General features: G+C 59.5%; 1 protein-coding gene across 1 annotated transcript in view; it reads left to right on the plus strand.

Moving 5' to 3' along the window:
• KLHL25 (kelch like family member 25) overlaps positions 1–13509 on the plus strand; it is a 34399-nt gene that overhangs the window by 16194 nt on the left and 4696 nt on the right. The window contains exon 2 of the mRNA XM_045067147.1: positions 7652–9455. Coding sequence (XP_044923082.1) covers positions 7663–9432 — 1770 coding nt within the window. The 5' untranslated portion in view covers positions 7652–7662 and the 3' untranslated portion in view covers positions 9433–9455. The remainder of the gene's footprint in view (positions 1–7651; positions 9456–13509) is intronic.

The raw sequence follows: 13509 nt of genomic DNA on the forward strand, positions 1-13509 counted from the left end.
GTGCTCTGTTCTAGAACTGTCCCTGTGGCCAGGCCATTCCCCTGCAGGAGGAACGGGGGTGAGGCTGTGGGCTGGGGTGGGGCAAAGTTTCATCCAGCCAACTAACCACATTGAGCAGAAGGTGTATGTTACACAATTCTCCCCACTTTGCTGCAGGTTTGAGATCTTTCACAATAGAAATGGAAAACGAAATCGAAATAGAGACACAGCAAAAAAATCCAAATAGTTCTAATCCTTTGTGGTTTAATATAAAAACAGGGTATGTATAAGTTTTTGAATGTGTATAAAGGTTTATTTTTTTTTAAAGAAAGGACTCTTGAGAGGCAGAGGCATTTAGGGAAAGGACCCTTTGTCTGATGATGCACTTGTATCTCGAATGATCTCGCCTCTAATTCAGTTACCGTGGTCATAGTGATTTTGCTTTCAATTAACAATTAGATCTGTGTGCTTTGCAAGGGTGCTTAGTTTGCTTTCTACTTGAAAAATGGAAGAATGGATACCCCTGCACCCTGTGTGCTCCCTGAGGTGCTTGGGTCCCCAGATGTGGGGGTGGGGCAGGCGGGCACTTGAGCTGCCGGGTCACGTGGCCACCCCAAGATCCCTGCCTGGGAAGCGTGTTGCATCACACAGCCCAGCGCCCTTGCGGTGTTTCATAGCATTTAACTCCTTCGTTTTTACAGCTCCCAGAGATACCGAGATCTAGCCGGCTTGACATACACCTTTGGTGTTTTCTTCTGATTGCAAAAATATTACATAATAATAAAAAAAAAAAACAACTTATAAATGAATAGTAGTGCAAATTGCCTTAATCAAAGCAGAGGGCGGGGACGCTGGCTGGCTCTGTAGGATGCTATGCTGGCTCTGTACTCTTGATCTTAGGGTCGTGAGTTCAAGTCTCATGGTTGGCGTAGAAATACTTTAAAAAAAAAGGAAAAAAAAAGAAAGAAAAGAAAACCCAGACCAGAGGGTAGGGATAGAGTAAGGCTTAGGGGTGTCTTCTGTGTCCTTTGCTCAGTGACAGTGGTAACAAGGGGCAGTACTGAAACAGGCCACGGAGGGAGCGTGACCAGGCCACTTGAAATGCACATCATTTACTGTCTCAGTTGTCTCTCAGTTGTTCTCCGTGTCCCTCCTGTGGTTGAAAAAAACAGACGCAGAGAGATGAATTAACTTTCCCAACAGTGCCCAGTAGTGGCTTCCTGGTCTTCAGCAGCCCCATTCTAAGCAGTGGCCTTGAGGAGCTTTGATGTCTCCTCCCTCGGCTCTGTCACAGTTGTCTGTACATCAGGGGCAGAATCCCACCAGAGAAGCGTCTGCAAAGTACTGGCTGCCTCTCCCCGGGCGCGCTCCCATCCCGCTCACACGTTAGCCTTGGTGCGATGCGTGTGCTCTGTGGGCCTGAGAGGTCGTAGGAGCTCACCATCTTGTTTTTTGGCCTTCAGCATCGCCTGGTATCCAGCAGGTGCTCAGTCAGGATTTGTCTTGGGCTTTGAGGTTGGGTGATGGGTGACCTTTGCGGTCACCGGGGTCCTGTGTCTGGTGCCCCGGTTCGGACTAGCTGGCTGGGCCCACCTGCTGCCGCTGGGCTACGTGAGGTGAGTTCCTCGCGCGTGTGTCTGGCACATGGACTCAGGTGGCCAGATGGAGGGGGAAAAGCCGGGCCACCCTCCGCCCCGCAGGGCAGGCCAGCGCCGCATCATGGTGTGGTGGGCTCACATCGTCTGGCTTCCCCTCGAGTGAGCACTGCGAGAGACAGGGAGTGGAGGCCGCCAGGCTCTGAAGGTCTGGGCCCACCGGTCGGCCCAGGGTCCCTTTGGCTCCATTTGGTCATCCACAGTGCCACCGCGGAACCCGCTCAGATGCGAGGGGATGTGGACCCTACCCGTCAGTGGGAGCGGTGTCACAGTTTGTGGGCGTCTCTGGTCCTGCACCAGCCTCGCCTAGCTGTGCCCCTGACTGTGCCCCTGGTCCTTTCTCTTCCCTGAGTGTGGACCAGCCTTGTTTCTGCCTAACCTTTGTGTTTTCCCTTCCTGCACCCAGAGCCTTCCTTTCCCTGTCGTCACACCCTGGCTCTGACTCCTCACTGAAGCTTCAGCTCATATGTCCCCTCTTCACAGGGGCCTAAGTGACCCCGCTGTCTTGTCACTGCGGCCCACTGCTGTTTCGTTTTCCTCACTGACCTGTTCCCTCACTGCTGATCTCTCCGCCATCCCCACCCCAACTGCCGACCGCAGAGCACAGCCCCGTGGGGCAGGAGTCTGGCTCTGTCCGTCACCTCCTCCCACACCCCGCACGTGCGTGGTGCACGGGAATTGCTCGGGAATCTTAAGGCTGCTGAGTGAGTCGGAGCCACATTACCCACAACCCACCGCCCGGGCCCTGGGCTTCCCCACTCCCTCTGGCCTCCGGGGAACAGCAGGAGAATTCATCCTCATCTTGGGGAGCGTGCATTCCTGGATGGTAGAGGGAGGAGGGCAGGGGGTTCATGCTACAGCCAAATCAGTCAGGCCTTCTGGACAGTGGCCCAAACAGCAGGATTTGGGATTTTTTGGGTTTTTTTTGTTTTTTGTTTTTTGTTTTTAAAGATTTACTTACATATTTTAAAGAGAGCATGGGGGAGGGGGAGAGGCAGAGGGAGAGAGAACCCTCCAGCAGACCCCATGCTGAGCACAGAGCCCAACACAGAGCTCCATCTCAGGATCCTGAGATCAGGACCTGAGCCAAAATCAAGAGTCCAACTCAACCAACTGAGCCACCCAGGTGCCCCCCCACCCCCAACAGTAGTTTTGATCATCTTGTGGTGCATTTTTTCCCTGAGAATGGAGGCCTTCGGCTTTCTGGGGTTGGGATCTTGGGAGAGCATGGTGAGTTTCTTCTGGAGGTCTCACCCCCTTGGCTACTTTGTTTTCTTGTGCATTTAGTTAACTTTCCAAGGGTGATGGGAGAAATGAGCTAGGTACGTGGTTATCTGGTGCATTTTAACTGCGTCTGTGCAGGTGAGGATTGCGGTGTGGGGAGCGGAGGTACTGTCTGAGGGGGATCAGTGCCCCTCAGCAGGGTGACGGATTGCTGGGCTGGAGCATGGCTGTTACTTCATGTGCCTTAAATCCATCAAAGCCCAGGAGGATGCTTAGGTAATCAGAAGACTTCTCATGCACACAGTGTGAGAGCATCTGATTCATCATGGCCCCCAGGCAGGGAGCCAAGGAGATGGCCCTTGAACGCACACTCTTAAATGCCCATCCCTCCTGCCACTGGACGGGAGCCTGTGCGCACTCTGTGTATCCCCTGCCCTACATAGGGCTGTGTGTGTAACTGCTAGTGAACACGGAAAACCAGCTCCTAAAACCCATGCTTGATGTCTGGGGTGGCCCCCCACAGGTCAGGGCAGAGGGACCCACACAGCAGAGACCCTTGACTGAGCAAGGAGCACAGCCCCAGGAAACTGATGTTCAGTGAGCACTTGTCCTGGTGGGGACTCTAAATGGCCAGTGACAAAAGGAAGGGAAGGGACAAGAGGCCCTACTGTGCCTCCTCCATGCGGTGCCTGTCTTGGGCAGCGTGGCCACCATCCAGTCCCCTGCCCTGCTCCAGTCCCGTCTGTACCTGCTTCGTTCCCTGTAGTTCCAGTAAATGTCATAGACTAGAATCTCCTTGACCCATCGTGGTGGCTAGGAGGACGGCACACTGATCGGCCTGGCCAGGGTCCCATGCAGGTAGCCCCAGGGCTCGGGGATGGGCTGCTTCAGCCAGCCAGGCCCGAATGTGCCGGCCCAACCACCTGGAGCAGAGGAGGCTGGTTCTGACAGCAGTCAGGGCGTCGGTGCTGACGGGAGCCAGTGCTATGCCCCACCCCCGCCCCCAGGACAGCCTTCACCATCCGAGTCTCCTCCTCTGTGTCTGCAGAGCGGCTGAACTCCAGTAGACGTCAAGTGGAGTAAGTTTCATGCCTTGTACATGTCTCCGGACTTCATCATGAGCAAAGGCAGAGGGTTCATCCAGTCAGATCGAGTGGCTGCTCTGTGCCAGGTTGCGCTGCATGTTGGGGTCACATCAGTTGGCCCCACACATGGCCCCCCACCTTCAGCAGGTTGGGGAGACAGGAGACAGATAAACACATACTGTTATGCAGTGGTGGGTGCTGTGAGGAGGGCAGAAGTGGATGAGGGGAGGAGAGGTCAGGTTACCCTCTGAGGAGGTGACAGAGTGAGCCATGCAGAAAAGAAGTGACAACAGGGGAGACTTCCAGCCAAAGGAGCAGCATGTGAAAAGGTCCTGAGGCCCAGTAAGAAGTCCAGGGTGGCCTGAGAGGGAGAGCAGGGTGGGAAGTGGCAGAATGTGAGGAGAGAAGACAGCCAGTGAGGAAGGGTCGACTCCTGTGGGGCCTGGCAGCCACGGTGACAACCTGAGATTTCTCTGAGGGTGTTGGGACACCCCTTGGTGGGTTGTGACTGGGCGTGATGGGATCCAGGTGAGGATCCCTCTGGTGTCTGCAGGGAACCCAGATCATAGAGGACAGAAGGAGAACCAGGTGGGGTGTTTCCAGTAGTCCAAGGCAGAAGGTTCAGGTTGGACACTCAGGAGGCAGAGCCACAGGGCTTGCTGAGGGCTGGGGGTCGCTGGGGGGGAGGGATGGGGTGACCCTGGAGGTTGGGCCCGAATAAGAAGGAGCATGGCTGCCATTGCTCATTTCCCTGGGCGGGGTGGGCCTCAGGTTCGGAGGAAATTCAGAGTGCTCTGCTCTCCCAGACATGTGATGGTGGAGGTGACCGGCTTCCAGATGTTTTGCAGGTGAGGTGAGGAGCCCTCCGCAGGGCAGGTAGTGCCCAGGGCCCCCAGCTCTGAGCCTGTCTTCCCGTGCCTGCTAGCCCGGAGCTGAAGCACAGCCCTGGGGACCTGTGGGCCCAGCTGGAGACTTGCAGCTCCTGCGATTCCCTTCCTGTGTTTGGGTCTCAGCATCCTCATCTGTGAACTGGGGTAATGAGACCCTCCACCTCCGGGAATTATGATGCTTCTGGGATACGATCACCTCACCTCAGGGTCTGGGGCAAGTCAGTGCATGCCTGATAGCTGCTGTCACCGCAGGATTGGCTCGGAACAGGCACTGCCCAAAAGGAGGGGGGACAATCCGGGGCCACAGCCAGGCAGGTGCCTCTGCCCTCGGCAGGGAGGTGCCCAGACAGGCTGCTCTCTGGGGGTGGGAACCTGCTTGGGTGTGTGCGCTCAGGTCTGGCTCTCCGCCTGTGCAGGGGATTTGCGTCAGTGGGCAGGCCTCTTGGTGCTGAGCAAGACGTCAGTCAGCTCTGGAGCCCTGGGCTGCTCAGTCGGCATTGGCCTTGGAGAGCTCACCACTTGACCTCCTTCTCGGGGCAGACGCAGCTGCTCCACTTGGGTTTGCCCTGCTTTTTGACACTCTCACTCTTTGAATCCTGGTTTGCCCTGCACTTAGCCCCCCCCATAAGGAGTCTCCACCTGATTCCCTGAATCGGAGTCCTTGGACGATCCCCCCGGCTTGGTGCACAGGTCAAAGGCCATAGCTTCTCATCTGCCCAGGCCCAGTGGGGACAGGGTGGATGGAGTCACTTGATGAATGACCGCATTTGGGAAAGTGTCTGGGAGCAAGATTTGGGGAAACGTGTTGCAGTGTCTGGAATTCGGATCTGGGCCAAGTACAGAGCTGCCAGTAAAGCCTCTGGGGGCCAGGCCACTGGAGCTTCTCGATCTTCGGGCCTCCCAGTCCCAGGGCCAGGCTCAGAGGTCATGTTCTGTAAAAAACTGCCAACAACTGAGTAATTCTGAGGTCCCAGCAGGGACTTTCGTTCACAGAAGAGAAAATGAGGGTTTAGGAGAGAGGGCGGTGGCTGAACGGGGACCCTCCGGTCCAGCCTGGACCTGGGCCCAACTCTCTTTCCCTTGTGCCGGCTGCACCTCCCACCCCGTGGGCTAACCTCTTTACTGCAAGCCTGGTGGCCTACAGTGGCAGCTGTGCACAGCAGTGTCCCTGGCAGGTCACCTGCCTGGAGCTTGGAGGCTAGGAACAGCACTGCCAGCCCAGCCTCTGCCCCTTTCCTGCCTGGGCCCGGGAGCAAAGGCCTTGCCCTGGCAGCTTATCCCATCAGGTTGTGGTTTCTCTGGTTCTTTGCCGGGGGAGGAGTGAGTAGACAGCAGAGCTCTTGGACGCTAATTTACAGTCTCAGCGAAGCATGAAATCGCTTCCTTCCTTTACCAGATTATTACTTAAGCAGAAAATTGACTTTGAGTGGGGGTTGGGGGTTATATACTTTTGAAAATTAAAAAGGAAAAAGAAGAGGTTTGGGGGGGCGCCTGGGTGGCTCAGTGGGTTGAAGCCTCTGCCTTCGGCTCAGGTCATGATCCTGGGGTCCGGGGATCAAGCCCCGCATCGGGCTGTCCACTCTGCGGAGAGCCTGCTTCCTCCTCCTCTCTCTCTCTGTCTCTTCTGATCTCTATCTGTCAAATAAATAAATAAAATCTTTTAAAAAAATAAAAGAAGAAGAAGAGGTTTGGGGTTTTTTGAGGGGGGCTCATTACCAGCAGGAAGAATGTAACACAGGCTTTGGGGGGGTCAGGATGCTAATGCGGAGCAGCCCCCTGAGCCCTGAATCCTGGCCTGGCATTGGAGGGCACGGCGGTTGGGGGCAGGTGAGGTGCTCGCTGTGGCCCAAGATCCTTGGAGTTGCCTGTAGGGACTAAGGAGGCTCCTTTCGTTCTGGGTTTTCCAGAGGCTTCAGCTGAGGCAAATCTGGACAGCTTTCCTAGTCTGCATATCTTCCTGTCACCCGGGCACTTCTTGTGGCTCTCTTGTTGGGGAACTCAGAATCGAGCAGGTGTCTTGTAGGTGAAGCCACTCACACTGGTCCGCCAGCTCTGCCTCCCAGCCCTTGCTGCATCAGGAGGCCTTGGCCAACCCTGGATCTGGAGAACATGTCTACACTGAGCCCTTGGGCTGTAGTGGCAGCTCTTGGGAATTTTCCAAGGGCAAGAGAGTTGAGGGACTTTAGCCAGTGCTGCTGGGAGCCCAGCTCAGGACAGACAGGTTCCTCTGGGGGGATGGGGGAGGACATAAAACTCTGCCTGTGGCTCCTTGGGCTCATAGTGTGTCCAGCCTGCCACAGAAAACCCTGATGGACTCTGTCTCCTTGGGCCCATGGAGAGTGGAAATTGGGATTGGAACTGGATAGCCGATGTGGGATGCGTGGTTCCGGCACTGTGGGGCAGCGAACTTGCTTCTCGGAGCCCTGGCTCGCCCAGCTGAGCCGTGTCCCCAGAGGTCAGCTAGAGAATGCGATATGGCCCAAGGCCCATGCTACTTAGCCCTGCTCTGACCTGAAGTCTGCTGAATGGCCCAAGGCCACTGCTCCCTTGACCATGGGAGGCAGCTGCATTTCAGACTCACCCTGAGGTGGTTCATTTCAAGGCCAAAGATATTTGGTTCCAAAGCTGGTCTGAAATCCAAAAGATCAGTTTCTGAAGGGAGAGGTATTCACTAGCCGCTACCCCCCACACCAGTGCTGGCAGAGGGGAGGGACAGAGCCCAGCGAGGAGGGCTGGGGCTGAAGGGTGGGCTCCCTGGGCCGTCTGTGCCGCGAGCCAGGGCCTTGCCCTTCTCACCTGTGGCATTGTCCCCCGGCAGGTCGGCTCAGCATGTCGGTCAGCGTCCACGAGACCCGGAAGTCGCGGAGCAGCACGGGCTCCATGAACATCACCCTCTTCCACAAGGCCTCGCACCCCGACTGCGTGCTGGCCCACCTCAACACGCTGCGCAAGCACTGCATGTTCACGGATGTCACGCTCTGGGCCGGCGACCGCGCCTTCCCCTGCCACCGCGCCGTGCTGGCCGCGTCCAGCCGCTACTTCGAGGCCATGTTCAGCCACGGCCTGCGGGAGAGCCGGGATGACACAGTCAACTTCCAGGACAACCTGCACCCCGAGGTGCTGGAGCTACTGCTGGACTTCGCCTACTCGTCCCGCATCGTCATCAACGAGGAGAACGCCGAGTCGCTGCTGGAGGCCGGCGACATGCTGCAGTTCCACGACGTGCGCGACGCCGCCGCCGAGTTCCTGGAGAAGAACCTGTTCCCCTCCAACTGCCTGGGCATGATGCTGCTTTCGGACGCGCACCAGTGCCGCCGGCTGTACGAGTTCTCCTGGCGCATGTGCCTGGTGCACTTCGAGACCGTGCGGCAGAGCGAGGACTTCAACAGCCTGTCCAAGGACACCCTGCTGGACCTCATCTCCAGCGACGAGCTGGAGACGGAGGACGAGCGTGTGGTCTTCGAGGCCATCCTCCAATGGGTGAAGCACGACCTGGAGCAGAGGCAGGCCCACCTGCCCGAGCTGCTCCGGAGCGTGCGGCTGGCCCTGCTGCCGGCAGACTGCCTGAAGGAAGCCGTCTCCGGTGAGGCCCTCCTCATGGCCGATGAGCGCACCAGGCTCATCATAGATGAGGCGCTCCGTTGTAAGACCAAGATCCTGCAGAACGACGGGGTGGTCACCAGCCCCTGTGCCCGGCCGCGCAAGGCGGGTCACACGCTGCTGATCCTGGGAGGCCAGACCTTCATGTGCGACAAGATCTACCAGGTGGACCACAAGGCCAAGGAGATCATCCCCAAGGCCGACCTGCCCAGCCCCCGGAAGGAATTCAGCGCCTCAGCCATTGGCTGCAAGGTCTACGTGACTGGGGGCCGGGGCTCCGAGAACGGGGTCTCTAAGGACGTGTGGGTGTATGACACTGTCCATGAGGAGTGGTCCAAGGCGGCACCCATGCTGATCGCCCGCTTCGGTCACGGCTCAGCAGAGCTGGAGAACTGCCTCTACGTGGTCGGGGGACACACTTCCCTAGCAGGCGTCTTCCCCGCCTCCCCTTCGGTCTCCCTGAAGCAGGTGGAGAAGTATGACCCCGGGGCTAACAAGTGGGTGATGGTGGCCCCGTTGAGGGACGGAGTCAGCAACGCCGCCGTGGTGAGCGCCAAGCTGAAGCTCTTCGTTTTCGGGGGGACCAGCATCCACCGAGACATGGTGTCCAAGGTCCAGTGCTACGACCCCTCGGAGAACCGGTGGACCATCAAGGCCGAATGCCCCCAGCCTTGGCGGTACACAGCAGCCGCCGTGCTGGGCAGCCAGATCTTCATCATGGGAGGCGACACGGAGTTCACGGCCGCCTCAGCCTACCGCTTTGACTGCGAGACCAACCAGTGGACGCGGATTGGGGACATGACCGCCAAACGCATGTCATGCCATGCCCTGGCCTCCGGCAACAAGCTGTATGTGGTGGGGGGCTACTTCGGGACCCAGAGGTGTAAGACGCTGGACTGCTATGACCCCACTTCCGACACGTGGAACTGCATCACCACCGTGCCCTACTCGCTCATCCCCACGGCCTTTGTCAGCACCTGGAAGCACCTGCCGTCGTGAGGAGCACCTGCGGAGCCCGCCAGGTGAGTCCTCGGCAGCCTGGGGCCCGTTCCCACTGCACTCCCGGTATCCCGGTATCCCTGCACTCCCAGGCAGGGATAGTGTGTCCGTCAGGGAGGGCTGGGATGGGGCAGCAGGTGGCTGGGTGCTCTGGGAGCCTGTTCCAGATCCGGAGCTAAAGCCCTTACTTGCCATTGACCTTGAGCAGAGTGCGTAAGGCCTCTGCCAAATGGGAACAACCACCTGATGGGTGCCGTGCGTCCCAGACAAGGCTGCATGGCAGAATCCCTGGGGGTCTTTGACAGCACTACATGGAGGTTGGGCCGCCGGCCAAGTCCAGGAGCAGCCCGCATGCAAGGGCATCCTCACGGCTGACACAGCGGCGAGTTAGGGCCTCCCCAGATCACTCTCCGATGCGAGCATTCACGGGAAGGACTCACAGAGTGCACCGCAGGCGATTGTGGTCACGGTCATGGCCTGTTACAGGAAGGAAGGGTCGGCCAAGTACAGATGACCGGGGCAGAGCCCTCCACCGGGGCAGTCCGGACGGTGTCACTGTGCCGCCATCAGCGAGTGGACACATAGAATATTGCCCGCCGGGGATGCTTACCCAAGCTCCAGACTTCTTCCCGGGGCCCCATCACGGAGGCTCGATGTGTTGTCTGCGGGGTTCCTCTCCGACTGCAGGCCAGCTGGTACAGCAGGACCCAAAGCCCCTACCCAAAGTCACATGGATGTGCCCACCCCACCCCTGCCCTAAACAAGGAGAGTCTATTGGGTAGAGCCACTCATCTCCCAGAAGCCAAGGGCAAAGGCCAGGCTTCTTCATGACACAAGTGCTGAAGCCCACGCCACGCCCCAGACCAGGCGAGTCCAGTGCACATCCAGCGTGCGAACGGCACCCAGGGGCCCATGAGAAACAGGGGCGGTGGACAGGAGTGCTCAAGGGGCGGGGGGCATGCTGGAGCTGGGGGGCAGGCACCCTTTGGAGGCAGCAGCAGGGTGCTGCCCCCGTCCCGTGCCGTGGCGAGCAGGCCTTCCTCCGAGCGGGCATCGTGGTGAACCGTGGGCCCCTGGGCCGGGCAGAGGACTGCGACAGAGGACTGCCCAAGTTGCTGCTCCTGCTCTTTGTTCTTGGGGCTGTTAATGATGTGAGGTCCTTACCCAAAAGGGGAAGGTGACAGAAGATGCAGGGAGCTAAGGGGCACCATCAGGGGCTCTTTGGAGTGATGGAGGGACACAGGAGGGACTTGCCCAAGGCCTGAGGACAGGTGCAGAGTCAGCTGGAGGGAAGGACCAGCTTATCCAGACAGGCCTCTTCTGAGGGTGGAGGGGGTCTCTCCTGCAGTCCCTCTGGGGCAGGGACAGTTTCAGAACCACGGTTGGATTAGGGCACCATGAGCTCCCAGCCGGAGTAGGAGCTGAAAGCCGGTGCTGGAGTTGGAGGCACCAGGGAAGGGATTATGTTCTGATCCCTTGGTCAGGCCCTGGGGAAGCCAGACTCTGTGTCCCAGCCCTTAGAACTGAGTTCCGGGGCCACTGGAGTGGGTGGGAGGCAGGGAGCCTCGGTCCCAGGGCCATAGAATCAGGGGCACAGGGCAACAGATCCCAGGCTCAGCGTGCAACATGAGAAGAGGCCTGGCAGGCTAGCCTTCCCACCAGGGAGGGCTGGTCACCAGCCACAGTTCCAGAAACCGGCTCTTAGGCCAGGCCCGGACTCGGCCCCCTTCAGGTCAGGTCACAGAAGCCCCCTCAGGAGCCAGCCTGGGCCGAAAACCTGATTTCCTCTCTGACGTGGTGGCTGCTGGGACTACACCTCCCGACAAGCACGTGCTCCGGCCCAGAGATAGGTCGGCTGGGCCTCGAGGCCCTGATGGGGATGCGCTGGCCCGTGAAGCCATCCAGGCTGCGTCCCCTCCCATGTCCAGGGTCTTCGGACCCCTAAAGGCCAAAGCTTTGTCCCGTTCTGCGGTTGCCCTGTTTTGTTTTAATCTGCTCTCTCCCTCTTTGGGAGAAAAATCTGAGTGGCCCCAGTTGTTGGTCCCCTGGGGTATAAGCTTCAAGAGAACAGTGACAACTCCCCATGGCCTCCCTGTTCCTGCACTTGGGGGTGGTCCCCTGTGGGGCCTGAGGGCTCCTCCCGTTGGTGCTCGGCCCTCCCCATGACCCTGGACAGCAGTTCAACCCCATGTGGGAGGGGTGGGGGCAGGCCAGCAGACCTGGTGAGCCCTGTGCTTCTCCAGGAGCTTCCCCCATCCCGGGGATGGGGATCCAAGCACGCGCCTCTCCTTGGTTCTGGTTCTCACTGGCTGCTTGACCCTCCCCTGAGCTCGGCCTTGCCACCTGGAGTAGAGAGTAGAAATTTCGTGACCCCTATTACTTGCATAGGTCAAGTGAGGGTGGTTCAGAGTCGGTTTTTACACGAGGTGATGATGCAGAAGGATGGTGGCAATAATGGCTTCGGGATGCGTTGGGCCGTGGAGGCCTCTCTGCATCCCCGGGCTGGCCCAGGGTCTAGGAGGCACGTGGGGTGTGCCCTTTCGAGTGCTGCCGGGGCCTTGTCCCTCAGTCAGGCCCAGTCCATAGTGGGGGTGCCGCTGTCAGCCCCATTTCAGGGAGGAGGAAGCAGGTGCAGAGGGGCTCGTGGCACAAGAGGAGCCCGTCCTGCATCGCAGTGGGAAGCTGTGCTGGGCCCTGCCGTCCCAGGGCCGTGGCCACACAAGAGTGTGTGAGTGTCCTGGGCACAGGTGTCCCGAGCTCCTGCGCCAGCAGGAGGTCCTTTAGCTCTTGCCCCGTATCCGTGCCATTTCCTCCTGGAGGGCCCTGCAGCCAAGCAGCCCCCTTCCTGCAGTCCCCTGTCTGCCTGTGAACTGCCGCTCCCGTGTTCTGTCCGGCAGGTTGACCCGGGGTTCCCACGCTCCGCCCAGCCCTGCTTCCCTTCAGCCTTGTCTGTCCTGGACGGCTGGGAGTTCTCCAGATCTCTTCAAAGGCCGGGGTGTAAACGGGGCTCTCTGGGGAGGCGCCTGTGCCAAGGCACGGGGCAGGAAGCTGATGCCCCCCGGTGGGGCCGGGCCCTCCCTTCTCTTCCCAGGAGGTAGGGCTGCAGCGGCAGGCCTGTAGCCATCCAGTGTGGCTGCTCAGCTGCCACCGCAGTGCTGCAGGCTGGGGCTGGAGGGGGGCCCTGAGTCGGGACGGCAGATGGAGGCGGAGGCCGGGGCCTGGGACAGCAGCAGCGTGGGGGTGGGGACTGCTGAGCTGTGGCACCCGAACGAGGCACAAGAGGAGCCCAGGCCGAGCACTGTCCGTGGGGATGGAGGACCGGAAGAGCAGAGATGTGCGGGCTGGGCGCCACCCCGTCTGCCTGCCGTGGGCACCCACAGTGGACCGTGGCACTTTCCACTGAGGCTGCCTGCCAGCTGGGAATCCCCGGCCTAGTGCCAGAGCACGGGTCCCGTATCTCTGCGCCCACCTCCCTGTCCCACTGTCTCAGGCCCTCCCGCAGGGACCTTTCTGCCTCTGTGCCTGGAGTGCCCCTCCGTCCCCGACCCCTCTGTCCAGCCTGTGCGACTCCAACTTCAGACACCAGCAACCAGAGGTCGCCTGCACTCGGCAGCCCCTCAGCATCCCCCCGGCTGACGTCCCCACAGTGACGCCCAGCTCCTCCTTGCCCTTTCCCGGTCTCGGCCATGGGCGTTGAGTTCCTCCGTCTACCGTGAGCGCGCTCGGCGTGCTATTGAGCCCTCAGAATGAGCCGTCCCAGGTGCTGCTGTTGCAAAGGTGGCAGCTGAGACACAGGGTAGATTGTTGGCATCCGGTGAACGGTGTTAGGAAGGGTTGGAGCGGGGTTTGAGCCCCCGACATGCCCCACTCCTGCGGGCATCTGGAGAGCCAGGCACCGGTCTCTTCCCGTCCGCACCCTGGCACCGAGCAGGGGACCGGCACCGGCAGGGCTGATGGCTGTGTCAGAAGCCTAATGCCTGCAGGAGCTCCAGGGCCAGCCCCCGAGCCCCAGCCCCCAAGTCGTAGCCAGACCCATGTATCTGTGTGACTGCAGCCATCGGCCGCTGGGAGGCCCCC

This window comes from Mustela putorius, unplaced genomic scaffold, assembly GCF_011764305.1.
Source record: "Mustela putorius furo isolate JIRA1106 unplaced genomic scaffold, ASM1176430v1.1 tig00003875_pilon_pilon_pilon, whole genome shotgun sequence".
Lineage (NCBI taxonomy): Eukaryota > Metazoa > Chordata > Mammalia > Carnivora > Mustelidae > Mustela > Mustela putorius.